The following is a 15,776-nucleotide window of genomic DNA, read 5'->3' as shown; positions in this document are numbered from 1 at the left end:
AATATCTATCGAATAATTTGACGTATTGTTTCTAGTTTTATCATTAGTTCATATGATTCTCTAGTATATCAAAGATGAGGTCAATTTAAAAGTAAGACAAATTTATTTTTAAAGTTTTAATATATAACAAGGAAAATTGGTTCATTCATAATAGTAGTCATGATATAAACACATCAGTGTACATATGTATTAAATCATGAACCGTTCTCGATTTTCCCAAAACGAAAAAGAAATCGTACGTGATGAGAATTATGACGGATATCGTGTATCAGAATCTTGTTATTGATTCTGCCAACGATATATTTGATTAAGGATTCCACTCCACGTAATTGAGGTCAATGAAGTAGAAGAAAAATATTTATATTCACTTTGCGAATCGAAAAAATGACGTATTGTAATAAATACCATTCAGAAACGTAAATACGATCTTGGAAAATACACGGTAACATCGAATTAAGTTTTTCTTATTCTGAATTCTCAATTTAAATTATTGAAAAAAATGGAAAAAAAAAAACAATTAAAATCTTATCGGAAACACTTTGATTTAAAAGAAAACACGCTTTTTTTTTAAAAAACAGATGACAATTCTTTAAAAACCATACAAATAAATAAAAAAGTAAAGTGACTTACCCGAGCTAACTAAGACGATAGAGATGACAGTCGCTACGAACCAACGCATTTTGCCGTCTTCACCTCACAAAAAACTCATAGATAACTTTTGTAGAGGAAACACGGTTGTGCTCAGAAAGTCTGAGCAAACTTTTACGCGGCCGTAAGGGAGGCCCGGCCTGTTTGATGCGTCAATTTGAAATGAATTCCGCTGTGGTACTACGGTTGAATCAGCGAACATGAAACGTCTGCTAACCTTTGACACGCATGCGCTATGTAATAAGAGCACTGTGTATTAATTGTAATTAAAAAATAAATGCAACATAATTGAAATTTTGAACAATTTTGTTCAGATTTTTGCCTGACCCTGGGACCATAAAGGTATTTTGTATTAAATGTCAATTTGGTGTGTAATTAGACAAACGCCCGAGATTTTGAACGTGTTCCATTTGCAATTCTGAAAAAAAAAGCAAGTTACACATAGCCGAGATGAAGAGTTGATTCTGTCGCTCTTAACTAGTTAATTTGTTGATCTATTGTTAAGTAAAATCACAAAGACAAATCGGCTATCGTATCTCTAAGATCAGATAGACTCAGCGTTGGCTGTGTTATGCCATTTGCCATTATAAAAATCATATGTGTCAATCAAACTTTATACTACCTTTGTGTAAAATTTCATGCAAATCTGATCGGCGATATTAGTATAGATTAAATATAAATGAATCAATTTTATTCTTTAGAAATGGAAACGCCTATGGATAGATAGTTCAAATAGTTATATTGTAAAGACCATAATTATTTTGTAAAAAAATAGAAAAAATTACGGAACTATATATACATAACCACTTAAAGTCTTTTGATATTTAGGTACTTTTTTTAGAAATTAACATTAATTTTCATAAATAATCTTTTGTAGCCTAAGGAACTATTTCAACTACTAGCTCACGGGCTCAACGAGAGAGAATTGATAACACTGACCCTAGTTTGAGCAGTAAGTACTTCGCTAAATCTAGCACTGGATCGGAATCATAACCCACTGAAAAGATCGAGCGAGAAACTTAATTAGCAGCGGCCACGATAAGAGGGTTATCGTGTCGTGCCGCTTTATCAAACTAGTGTTCTGACGCTTTTTTAAGATACATACGTTTCGATTAAAGATTTAGGTCGTAAAAACTAACATTCCTTACATATCACGTACTCCGGCGACTATCCTGCAGAAATAGGATTGGGTGGTTGGAGAGAATTAATGTGTGCACGGGCCCCGTGATCGAACACTGTACATGCATAGGTGCATAGGGCTAGGAAGGTCAACTATCTGGTAGTCACTCTGGATGCATCTATGACATTCCACCCGCAAATAAAATCAGTCCGCGACCATGCCGCGCTTATTCACGGCAGACACTACACCATGATCTGTAAGCGGAGTAAAATGTCCCTTCGGAACAAGGTGACGCTTTATAAAACTTGCATAAGGCCCGTCATGACTTACACGAGTGTGGTGTTCGCTCACGCTACCCGCACACACATAAACACCCTCCAACCCCTACAATCCAGCTTTTGCAGGCTAGCCGTCGCAACTTCGTGGTTCGTGAGGAACGTTGAACTGCATGACGACCTGGGCCTCGAATCAATCCGGAAACACATGATGTCAGCGTCGGAACGGTACTTCGATAAGCGTTATAATAATCGTCTTATCGCTGCCGCCGTTGACTACTCGAATCCTAATCAATCACCGTCGACGCCCTAGACACGTTCTTATGGATCCATCAGATCAAATAACCCTTGTATTAGATACCTTTAGCTCTAACACTAGGGGCGGGCTTAAGGAACCCGGTAACCGTATTCTTCGAATTAGTTCGACGTGCAACTTAACCTAAACATCAGCCCGCTGAGTTTCTTGCCGGATCTTCTCAGCAGGTCGCGATTCCGATCTGATAGTAGATTTATTCGGGAACCAGTTGCTCTTGAGTTCTTTGGTCTCCTTCAGAGGCGCTCGGGCAGCTATTAGCAAATCCCACCCCTCCTGGCTGAGCCTTTGCTCGCCCACCTGTCCTTGTGAAGTAAGTTGCTCAATATTTGAAGACAAAAAGACGATATAAGAATTATACGTTCATCAGTGCAGGCTTGATTATTTTCACAATCGTCCATTACAAATCACTGATTTCTAGAATGAGAGAGTATAAACTTGAATTTGTCACTTCTTATCCAAGAATAAACTGATTGCTATTGATTATCTTTGATCTTCAAGATAGCTAATCCTACATTATTTTAATTACAATCGCTATTGAAAATATTTTGAAAATTAAAACAGGTGTCATAAGGTCGATCAAAAAAATTACAATAGAATTTTTTTTTCAAAAATAAATGTTTTTCGTATTTCAAAAGATTTTTTCTTTAGCGACGAAGATAGATATATCTGGAAACACCAAATTAGATTGCAATCCTAATTTTGTTACCATTTTCTGTTCTTAATAGTATTTTTAATTTTTTCGGAATATGTCTTCATACCCGTTTTTCAGAAAATAAACTTAGGACACTATTTTCATCAATACCTGTTTCAATAACTGTAAGGCGTTGTGATTTTGTCTCAAAATGAGTGAAACTGCGGTGGACGATGCGTTAAAAACTAATTGCTTTTGATTAAAAGATACCGGTTGGTTATTAGATAAGATAAGATGAATTCTAAAGTTTTTGGACTTCCTCATGCCAGGTCTCTGGGGAATTACCTAATTTCATGACCACTTTTTTCACGCCTCCTAACTTCGATAGAAGCTGAGTGATAAAAAAAAAAACATGAAAATAAACACGTTCCACTCATATTATCGTAGATAAATCAAGATATCAAATTACATACGAATTCCCTTCTTCTCTCGTTTCCGTTTGAAAAACGATAGTGGTATTATTGTAAGAATTGGCTATAGTCTACATAAACTACAAGATTTTTAAACAGAAAGCCAATCTGAACTGCATATTATGTTAAACCATCCGAATTGTTTACTCTTATCTTTTACCAGAAGGAACCTTTCACGTTTTTTTTTTCACGTCTGGTAGATCTAATACTAATTTGATCGGCTAATCAAAATATTATTCAAATTATGATTTACATTTTATTTACTGTAGCTCCTTTCAGATTTACATTAGAAATTACAGATTTGCTTAATTTACTTACATTGTACTGCTTGGCAACAATTTGGGGTTAGTAAGCTGACCTCATATTTTAAACTAGTTGGACGGGATAGTCAAAATTATTGCCAACTTTTTGACCTAATATACTTGAATACGACATGCGGCGTAACTGACGCTGTAATATAAATAAATATAATATAAATATTTACTAACAATCACGCCACGTTAACTGGTTCCGTGATAAGTTCGTAAAGAACTTGTGTTACAGGTACCAGATAACGGAAATAAATGTAAGATTTTTATTATACACATACATATATTTAATATACATCCATAACCCTGGAAAAGACATTTATATTTATCATACAAATATCTTCCCTTGGCGGGATTCGAACCCGCGACCCCCATGTGTAGTGACCATGTCACTTACCACTACACCAGACGGCCGTTCAATGTGTAGTATTAGTGCGTTTTAATTCCAATTTAAAATTGTATTATATCATGTGTATTAACATAAATTGTGTAAAAGCATCAGCTGTGATGCTAGGCAGTGACGAGACAAGGAATGCAAAGCACAAGTTCTGCAAGTCCGTAATCTTCTAGAAGGAGAGGGCGGAGCGCGTAATAGATCTGTGTGGAATTATTTATTTTATTTGTCCAAATGAACGAAAATATAATTTAAACATCACCAATTATAGATTTATAAAACAATTGAATTACAATTAAGACATTCATAATTTTAACCCTATCTATAATCGTCTCTCGCTTCAGTCCTGCGACTCGAGCTCTTACAATAGTCGCTGTTTCTCATAACTACGGTGCCGATCCATCAACATTTTGATCTATCTTCCATTACTCTGCTTGACGGCATTTCTGGCTTGATTCCGTTTGTATTCATTAATGGTTTCGTCCGTAGTCGCAAGTGTGAGTGCAACATAGAATCTCAACATTTCTAACTCAGCCTTGATTTTCCAGTGAATACCTTCCTTTTACTCACGCACGGGAAGAGATGGGTTAGTGTAAATATTAAGCCTATTCTTAAATTTTTTGAAAATTTGGGTATGTAAAAACAAACATATTTTTTTATTCTTTGTTGTAATTAAAATTACTATTGCCCTATTTTACAATACCTTCTTATCTACACGCTATTTAAAATACGTTCCTTTTGATGTACCGTTAACAAACTTTATCGGAACTAAGATCTTAATATCATATTTATCTAACTTAGTGACATCGATCACGATCGCTTTATAAAGGCATTTTAAATCGAAAATTGCACAAACACATTTCGTGAAGACGCGAAAAATGTTGAAACTGATTACTTTGTTGGCCTTTGCATTTGCCGGTGAGTAACTTTTATTTGAAAATACTGATTGTCAGAGATAAATACTGTAATTGTAACAATGAAATATTCATTAAGCCATTTACTATCCATAAAATATGAATAAAGGAAAACTTTTTTACCCTTTTACGAATAATATTAAGAAAACAGTTTACTAACTTAACAAAAAAATACATGCTTTAATATTAAGCCTATTTAAAAAGTAAAATAATCTTTATTTTATCCCGTTCAGTATATTCGGCCAAATGAAATGATTGTATTCTTATCGGTTCTTGATTTGTGTAAGTTAATCAAAAATCTTGAAGTTGGTAACAACTACGTTCTGATTATAGTACACAAATAGATAATTATAACTAATAGATACAAATCAAACTTGTAAAAGTGTACTATTATAATTTTTTTATTTTTTTATTGCTTAGATGGATGGACGAGCTCACAGCCCACCTGGTGTTAAGTAGTTACTGGAGCCCATAGACATCTGCAATGTAAATGCGCCACCCACCTCGAGATATAAGTTCTAAGATCTCAGTATAGTTACAACGGCTACCCCACCTTTCGAACCGAAACGCATTACTGCTTCACGGCGGAAATAGGTGGGGTGGTGGTACCTACCCGTGCGGACTCCCAAGAGGTCCTATGTGTAGTTTGGCAATCTGGTTTCTCTATGCATCACTCGAAATCATACTCCTTAAAAACAAAAGGCTCGTGTATCATTAATGTGTTCTAATTAATTATTATCTTCTTTTTAGCTTGCAACGGAGATGCCATTCAAAACTTGGAGCGATTTGGAAGTTTAAATAAATATTATTACTATAGGTGAGTTTTTTTTGTATTTCTCTAAACGAGTTGTGTGATATATCTTATGTATATACATATATGCTTTAAACAATATTATATCTATTTTACACAGCAATGCACAGAGAAATTCGATTACACTCACCGAAGACCACTTTCCCACTGGAAACGATACTGCTGCGCGCTTTAACAATAATTGGGATATTGTCGTAATAATACACGGTCACAGTGGCACTGCTACGACGACGATCAACCCTATTGTTAAAGACGGTGAGCAAAGATTTAACTTTTTAATAAAATTAAAATTGACTACAAGCCAGGAACGAGGAATGAAGAATTAAGTCTGCTGAAGTTGGCTTCATCAATCTGTTGATTATATAATGAACAGTCTATATTAATTTACAAATAGAAATTACAATGCAAAAACGAACTAGAAAGTTAACTCAACTATCATCATCATCATCAGCCTTTATCTGCCAACTGCTGGACATAGGCCTTCCCCAATGCCTTCCACATAATGCGGTCCTCCGCCTTCCGCATCCAACGACTTCACGCCGTGCACACTAGGTCATCGGTCAACTATCGAGTAATAATAAAATGTTCTAATGTTCGAAATTTGCTTTCAGCATTTTTAACAAGTGGCGATTATAACGTTATCGTTGTGGATTGGTCATCATTCAGTTTATCAACATATTCAACGGCAGTGATGGCTGTGACAGGTGTGGGATCAAGTATCGCTACTTTTTTGAAAAATCTCAAATTACCACTTAATAAGGTGCACATTGTTGGTTTCAATCTTGGAGCTCATGTTGCTGGAGTGACTGGAAGAAATTTGGAAGGCAAAGTAGCAAGAATTACGGGTAAGTTTAATGTATGATTTTTTTGTTGATTTTTACTTTTCATCAAGCAACGAGGGGACTGACACTCCTGTTATTATCTACAATTACTGAAGTCCTCGCGAATTATATTGATGGCTAAATTCTTCAGTATAGTCTTAATACATGAAGTATAATAAAATCGAAACAATAGATACGACGCTTTGTACCGAGTTTTCTTTTTTCTAAGTTTAGGTTGATGGTTGAACGGAACACGATAAGGTGAATATTACATTTTGAGATATATATCGCATCCAAGTCTCAATATGTAACAAGTGACTTCAAATTGGAACGTATGAATTTTCTATTGAAGGTATAGGCAGGATGTGCTTTGGAGCCACCATGCACTCTACAACCAGTGAGTCGGTATGCTTCGAAATGTTACTTGGCAATAACTATAGAACCCAAAGTGAAACTAGGCTAAGTCTACACAACTGGCTCTATTGGAGCCCGTAAAAAACATGTTTTACAAATAAACTTTTATACAGCCAGATTCAGAATATCTCACAATCTAATTAAACATTTCTCCAAAAAACCTAGGTCTAGACCCTTCGGCTCGTGATTGGGAAAACAACGTACTACGACTGGGAACAAACGATGCTCAATACGTTGAAGTTATTCACACCGACGGATCTGGTGTCAACAAAAACGGCTTGGGCGTTGCTATTGGACACATTGACTTCTTTGTCAACGGCCGTCTTGTCCAACCGGGCTGCACGAATAACTTATGTAGCCACAACCGCGCTTATGAAGTTTTTGCTGCAACAATTACGCATGGCAAACATTACGGAAATCAGTGCAGCACAGAAGCGGAGATAACCGCAAATAATTGCCGAGGATTTATAGTTGAAATGGGTACTGCCAAACTTGTAAAGCATGGGTATGTTTAATATCTTTCCATTACGTATTGCAATTTCTATGTTTTTTTTTTAATATAGGGATAATAAGGGATAACGGGAAACATCCAAATAAATTTCGATTTACATGTGCTTTTGCGCAATCTAAACTGAAAAATGTTTCGAATGAAATATTCTGATACTTTTCAATAGTTGAGAAGTGTGATGTGGTACCGTATTATTGAAAGCCGGTCACGTTCCGCTCTGACTATTAGTAAATGTATAAGTTCACCCATTTGTTTAAACTAGAAACGCGCTGTCTATCACAGAAATTTGAACTAAATATTTGATATTCAGTATTTATGAACAAGTTACTATATCAGAAATTTAAGATTAATCAATTCGTTGATCGAGTGGTCATTGACCCTAACTATTAAGCTATGAGGTCCGTATCCCGTTTCCGATAGGAGTCAATATATTTTTTAAAGATATTTGAGGTCGGGGTGTATTTACTTGTTCTTGTGTTGGATGTATTCGTGGTACACACATTAAAAAGAAAAATTCTATATGGAGTTCGTTGACTGCATGCTTACTCAACGAACTATTAACTAAAATCCATATATCTCACCGAAATACCTGTTTATTGAACCAACAATTAAATGTTTCTTCCCGTTAAAATCCCGTTAAATCGAATATTTGCGTTGCAAATTATTTCGTTCGGGTCCTTAGACAATTGACAATTCTCAAAGTGTAATTTTTTAACTGTATCAAATTATTCATCCGACGCGTATAAAAGCAGAAATTGTTCTTAAATTTTACTTTAATTCACTCAGCGACATCAATAATTTGACGCGACATTAAATGTTGAATATTGTATCAAAATAACTCAGGATTTAATTGCGTGTCGGAGTCCATGTCGAATCCTTTATTCATTGATATTGAGTCTCCTATTTGATGGTAATCAAACATTTTCTTTTCTCAAAATAAAGTTACAATCTTGCTTGCTTCATTTCAGGTCTGGAATGTTCCGAGTAAATACCGGCATGAGGTACCCATTCCATTTGTGATGCCTACAAAACTTAAAACGAAGTTTTCTGTGATGACCAATAAAATTAGTTTCTACATTAACTATTATTTATTATTATTATTATTAAAATAATAAAAATATACAATGTTGAATAGTGTGTTTTCTTTCCGTTAGTGCGTATATCAAAATTAAATGTTTGGTCCTTATTGACACTATTATCTATTACTACCTACACAAAAACAAAAAAGAAAACGTAGTTTAACCATAAATACTGTTACAAGAGAAAAGTTATTTTTTTATTACATAACACATTTATGAGAACACTTTTACTGGTGGTAGGACCTCTTGTGAGTTCGCACGGGCAGGTAACACCGCCCTGCCTATTTCTGCCGTGAAGCAGTAATGCGTTTCGGTTTGAAGGTTGAGGCAGCCGTTGTAACTGTCGTCCGGGCGATTCCGTCGGTCAGACGTATATAGGTCGCTTCGACAATCGAAAATAATAAAAACGAGCGCCCGCCTCCGCGACGCGTGGATTTCGTAAAAAAAAAGCTCCAAATCACCAACACCTCAAAAATAACATACCCTTTTAAATATTCATTCATGACTCGTCGTAGGACATCTTATGAGTCCGCACGGGTAGATACTTCCGCCCCGCCTATTTCTACCGTGAAGCAGCAATGCGTTTCGGTTTGAAGGGTGGGGTAGCCGTTGTAACTAACTATACTGAGACCTTAGAACTATATATCAAGGTGGGTGGCGCATTTACGTTGTAGATGTCTATGGGCTCCGGTAACCACTTAACATCAGGTGGGCTGTGAGCTCGTCCAACTGTCAAGCCATAAAAAAAATGTGAAGTCGTACATCTACAAATTTTATTTCTTGTTCTCAACAAACATTGTAATGTTAATTAACGAACGTATAGATCACAAGCTATTCACGTATGAGACTATCGGTTCTGTTTAGAAATAGCGCATCGAGAGTTCTTTAAAGGTAACATCAGTAGATGTTTCGCCATTTAGCGACTCAGTTGGGAGTTCGTAATTTACAACGTCTTTCTTCAGCACGTACTACTAACTATAAACTACTTTTACAGCACAACAGAGGATTGGGTATTTACTGCAATGTTAACGAGTCTTTTTATTAAACAAAAACAGTATATGCATGAACTAGCGCATATGAGTATGTTATTATAAATTGGCATAGTCACAGCCCACTGAGTTTCTCACCGGACATTCTTAGTCGATCGCGTTTCCGATCTAGTGGTAGATTCTGCGAAGCATTGCTTTTCCTAGGGTTAGTGTTAGCAACGCCTACAGGTTAGAGCCCCGTGAGCTCACCTCGCTCGGTGAATCTAGTATAACCCCTCGAGGTCACTAGAATAGGTAGGAGAGAAAAATGCAATTTGACCTATGCATATGTAGTGGATTTATTTGTGACATTATAGTGACGCTGTATATAGTATTCGTGAAGCAAAGAAATTTTTAACAGAAATCTCCAAACGCTTGAAGGAGGTTACACATGATGCTAAGGCTGGCTGGTACTTTGCACAGAGAGTGAGTCTGGCTGTCCAACGAGGCAACGTAGCCAGTATCTTGGGGACTGTGCCTCCTTCAAGCGCATTGGAAGATCTGTTCTACTGTGTGGGTTGAGTTATGTAAAATTATTTTGATTTGACTTTTTGTTAATAAATGAAAAAAAAAAAAAAAAAAAAAAAAAAATTTTTTCGTTAAATATTATTAATTTCAATGAATATTATATTCAAATTAACATTTTAGGCTATTATAATTGTTAAGAAAGTTTTTCTTTTGAATAGGCAGCGTCACGAGGGAATTAAAAAGAGTTCGTAAAAATAGTATTTTTTTAAGTGTCAACCGAACTGACGAAGTTTATTTCGGTGGAACTGAGCTAAGCAAACTGATTAGTTTCTATTTTATCATACGTCACTATAGCTTCTATATGCCCCACCCTCCAAACCGAAACGTCATTCCGATAGAGGCACCCGTCACGTGCGGACGTGCTCATCGTCCACTCGATCGCCCGGTCTTTGTTCGCCCGGCTTTTGTTAGCCCGGCCATTGTTCGCGCGGCCTGTGTTTGTGGTACATCTGCCGACTAAGTGCTCTTTCTGGAAGTTTTTATTTGTTTTGTTTCCTTTTGTTGTTTCTGTGTTCGTGGTACATCTGCCGACAAAGTGGTTTCCTGCAAGTATTTATTTGTTTTGTTTCTTTTCGTAATTTCTGTTTTGTTGTGCTTTTTCTTTGTCCTGTAGTAATCGCGCCGCATTGCCACCTGTGTTCAATAGAACCGCTCAGGTCCGAGAAGTTGGGGCCTCGCCGCAAGGCGAGTGTTTTCAAGACCCGGGGCCGCCCCACCTGGGTACTCAGCGATCATGGACGCTGTATTCGCGGAATTCCTCCGACTTCGCCACCCACAGCTCGCCTCGGAGTTTTTGGCCTTCAAGGCCAATCACACTGCGAGCCCTCTCGAGGACTCCGCCGCGCTCGCTGCTCCTGCGTCGCCTGTACCTGCGTGCAGAGCTTCTGCATTGAGCACCGCAGCCTCTGTCGTGCCTGCCGCTCCCGTGTCGCCTATACTGGCGAGAAAAGCTGCTGCGTCGTCCGCCGTGACCATCGTTTCAGCTGAGCGATCATCCGCGGCCTCCGTCGCGCCCTCTAAAACACCTACACTTGCTCGTAGGTCGCCTGCACCCGCCTCCTCGTGCTCCGACTCTGACTCGGACATGGAGGTCGACCTCGCCCCCGCCTCATCGACGGATGGATTCACCCTGGTACAGAAGGGTAAGAAGCGTGCCGCGGAGTCTCGAGCTCCCGCGGCCGCTAAAATTAGCAAAGCCGTGAACGCGTCGCGCCCCCGCCCTCAGACTCCCGTTGCGCCCCCAGCCCGTGCCACTCCGTCGCCGCGTCCGGTGGCACAAAATAAAACCCAGACCCCTCCCCCGGTTATCCTTCAGGAGAAGGCAGCTTGGGATCGAGTTTGCCTGGCCCTTAAGGCCAAAAATATAAATTTCACGAATGCCCGTAACCTCGCGAACGGCATTCAAATTAAGGTTCAAACACCCGACGACCATAGGGCCCTCTCTTCTTACCTCCGTAAGGAGCGTATAAGTTTCCATACGTATACGCTCCAGGAGGAGCGCGAACTCCGCGTTGTAATACGCGGAATCCCTAAAGAGTTAGATGTAGAGCTCGTAAAAGCCGACCTGTTAGAACAAGGCCTACCAGTGAATTCTGTGCACCGTATGCACACCGGTCGCGGTAGGGAGCCATATAATATGGTTCTAGTCGCTCTCCAGCCTACCCCCGAGGGTAAGAAAATCTTTAACACACAGACCGTCTGTAGGCTCTCTGGTATCGCTGTCGAAGCCCCCCATAAAAAAGGCACTCCTAGCCAGTGCCATAACTGTCAATTGTACGGGCACTCTTCCCGTAACTGTCACGCGCGCCCCCGATGTGTTAAGTGTTTGGGCGATCACGCCACGGCCCTCTGCGCTCGCGACCAAAAAACCGCGACGGAACCGCCTAGCTGCGTCCTGTGTCGAACACAGGGTCACCCCGCGAATTACCGTGGTTGCCCCCGAGCCCCTAAAATAAATCGCCGCGTCGCCCGCCAAAACCGCCTCCGAGCTTCCGGCCCAGACATCAAAGCCTCGGCACCCTCTGCGTCGCAGGCTAAGCCAGCGTTCGTTCCGGCGGCGGTGCCCAGTGTCTCGGCCTGGGCAAAACCGCTGCCGTACACGAACACGGCTACAACTCCCTCCTCCGCGATTCGTCCCGCCCCCGCGACTCGTCCCTCTCCCGCGACTTGCCCTCCGACCGCGTCCGACAATCTCGCTTTAGCGATCGACTTCTTTCAATCGATCAACTTTGAGCGCGTTAACGCTTTGGGCGACGCCATTCGCGCTGCCTCCACTGCACAACACTTTATCGCCGTTGTGCAAGAATACGCCGACGTATACGCGTCATTAAATACGTACGTCCTCCCCTCACTCCGCCGGTAATCAATGGCGTATATAAGTAGAATAAAGCCCCTATCCGTAACGATAGGATTTTTTAACGCTTACGGTCTCGCAAATCAACGTGATCAGGTTTCTGACTTTTTGCGTGACCACCAAATTGATATCTTTTTAGTGCAGGAGACCCTACTTAAGCCCGCGCGCCGTGACCCTAAAATCGCGAACTATAACATGGTCAGGAACGACAGGCTCTCTGCCCGTGGTGGTGGTACCGTCATTTACTATAGAAGAGCCCTGCATTGCGTCCCGCTCGATCCTCCCGCGCTCGCTAATATCGAAGCATCAGTGTGCCGAATCTCACTGACGGGACACGCGCCGATCGTTATCGCGTCCGTTTATCTTCCACCGGATAAGATCGTTCTAAGCAGTGATATCGAGGCGCTGCTCGGTATGGGGAGCTCTGTCATTCTGGCGGGCGACCTAAATTGTAAACACATCAGGTGGAACTCACACACCACAACCCCGAATGGCAGGCGGCTTGACGCGTTAGTCGATGATCTCGCCTTCGATATCGTCGCTCCGCTAACCCCGACTCACTACCCGCTAAATATCGCGCATCGCCCGGATATACTCGACATAGCGTTATTAAAAAACGTAACTCTGCGCTTACACTCGATCGAAGTAGTTTCAGAGTTAGATTCAGACCACCGTCCCGTCGTTATGAAGCTCGGTCGCGCTCCCGATTCCGTTCCCGTCACGAGGACTGTGGTGGATTGGCACACGCTGGGCATCAGCCTGGCTGAATCTGATCCACCATCGCTCCCGTTTAACCTGGACTCTATCCCGTCTCCTCAGGATACCGCTGAAGCCATAGACATCTTAACGTCACACATCACCTCGACATTAGATAGGTCATCGAAACAAGTTGTAGCGGAGGACTTCCTTCACCGCTTCAAATTGTCCGACGATATTAGGGAACTCCTTAGAGCTAAGAACGCCTCGATACGCGCCTACGACAGGTATCCTACCGCGGAAAATCGTATTCGAATGCGTGCCCTACAACGCGACGTAAAGTCTCGCATCGCCGAAGTCCGAGATGCCAGATGGTCTGATTTCTTAGAAGGACTCGCGCCCTCCCAAAGGTCTTACTACCGCTTAGCTCGTACTCTCAAATCGGATACGGTAGTAACTATGCCCCCCCTCGTAGGCCCCTCAGGCCGACTCGCGGCGTTCGATGATGACGAAAAAGCAGAGCTGCTGGCCGATACATTGCAAACCCAGTGCACGCCCAGCACTCAATCCGTGGACCCTGTTCATGTAGAATTAGTAGACAGTGAGGTAGAACGCAGAGCCTCCTTGCCACCCTCTGATGCGTTACCACCCGTCACCCCGATGGAAGTTAAAGACTTGATCAAAGACCTACGTCCTCGCAAGGCTCCCGGTTCCGACGGTATATCCAACCGCGTTATTAAACTTCTACCCGTCCAACTCATCGTGATGTTGGCATCTATTTTCAATGCCGCTATGGCGAACTGTATCTTTCCCGCGGTGTGGAAAGAAGCGGACGTTATCGGCATACATAAACCCGGTAAACCAAAAAATCATCCGACGAGCTACCGCCCGATTAGCCTCCTCATGTTTCTAGGCAAACTGTATGAGCGTCTGCTCTACAAACGCCTCAGAGACTTCGTCTCATCCAAGGGCATTCTTATCGATGAACAATTCGGATTCCGTACAAATCACTCATGCGTTCAACAGGTGCACCGCCTCACGGAGCACATTCTTGTGGGGCTTAATCGACCAAAACCGTTATACACGGGAGCTCTCTTCTTCGACGTCGCAAAAGCGTTCGACAAAGTCTGGCACAATGGTTTGATTTTCAAACTATTCAACATGGGCGTGCCGGATAGTCTCGTGCTCATCATACGAGACTTCTTGTCGAACCGCTCTTTTCGATATCGAGTCGAGGGAACCCGCTCCTCCCCACGACCTCTCACAGCTGGAGTCCCGCAAGGCTCTGTCCTCTCACCCCTCCTATTTAGCTTATTCGTCAACGATATTCCCCGGTCGCCGCCGACCCATTTAGCTTTATTCGCCGACGACACGACTGTTTACTATTCTAGTAGAAATAAGTCCCTAATCGCGAAGAAGCTTCAGAGCGCAGCCCTAGCCCTAGGACAGTGGTTCCGAAAATGGCGCATAGACATCAACCCAGCGAAAAGTACTGCGGTGCTATTTCAGAGGGGAAGCTCCACACGGATTTCCTCCCGGATTAGGAGGAGGAATCTCACACCCCCGATTACTCTCTTTAGTCAATCCATACCCTGGGCCAGGAAGGTCAAGTACCTGGGCGTTACCCTGGATGCATCGATGACATTCCGCCCGCATATAAAATCAGTCCGTGACCGTGCCGCGTTTATTCTCGGTAGACTCTACCCCATGATCTGTAAGCGGAGTAAAATGTCCCTTCGGAACAAGGTGACACTTTACAAAACTTGCATAAGGCCCGTCATGACTTACGCGAGTGTGGTGTTCGCTCACGCGGCCCGCACACACATAGACACCCTCCAATCCCTACAATCCCGCTTTTGCAGGTTAGCTGTCGGGGCTCCGTGGTTCGTGAGGAACGTTGACCTACACGACGACCTGGGCCTCGAATCAATTCGGAAATACATGAAGTCAGCGTCGGAACGGTACTTCGATAAGGCTATACGTCATGATAATCGCCTTATCGTTGCCGCCGCTGACTACTCCCCGAATCCTGATCATGCAGGAGCCAGTCACCGTCGACGCCCTAGACACGTCCTTACGGATCCATCAGATCCAATAACCTTTGCATTAGATGCCTTCAGCTCTAATACTAGGGGCAGGCTTAGGGACCCCGGTAACCGTACTCGTCGAACTCGACAAAGAGGTCGACGTGCAACCTAACCCATGCATCAGCCCGCTGAGTTTCTCGCCGGATCTTCTCAGCGGGTCGCGATTCCGATCCGGTAGTAGATTCATTCGCGAAACAATTGCTCTTGAGTTGTTAGGTCTCCTTCGGAGGCGCTCGGGCAGTTGTTAGCAAATCCCACCCCTCTTGGCTGAGCCTTTGCTCGCCCACCTGTCCTGGTGAAACTGGAAAGGCCTTCGGGCCACCAGTAATCTTTCAATCATAAAAAAAAAAAAACCGAAACGCATTACTGCTTCAC

At 41.7% G+C, this 15,776-nt stretch overlaps 1 protein-coding gene across 1 annotated transcript; it reads left to right on the top strand.

Annotated features, from left to right (window-relative positions):
- The first annotated feature begins 4,925 nt into the window (after positions 1-4,925).
- LOC692849 (triacylglycerol lipase) lies at positions 4,926-8,762 on the top strand. The gene is given in 6 exon segments (NM_001046694.1): positions 4,926-5,080; positions 5,827-5,893; positions 5,988-6,142; positions 6,499-6,732; positions 7,288-7,627; positions 8,599-8,762. Coding segments are annotated over 6 exon segments (888 nt in total). The 5' UTR covers positions 4,926-5,040; the 3' UTR covers positions 8,651-8,762.
- The last annotated feature ends 7,014 nt before the right edge of the window (positions 8,763-15,776 follow it).

The sequence above is a fragment of the Bombyx mori genome, chromosome 12 (assembly GCF_030269925.1).
Source record: "Bombyx mori chromosome 12, ASM3026992v2".
NCBI classification, from domain to species: domain Eukaryota; kingdom Metazoa; phylum Arthropoda; class Insecta; order Lepidoptera; family Bombycidae; genus Bombyx; species Bombyx mori.
Note: the sequence above shows the minus strand (reverse complement) of the source record. Positions and strands in the feature narration are given on the sequence as shown.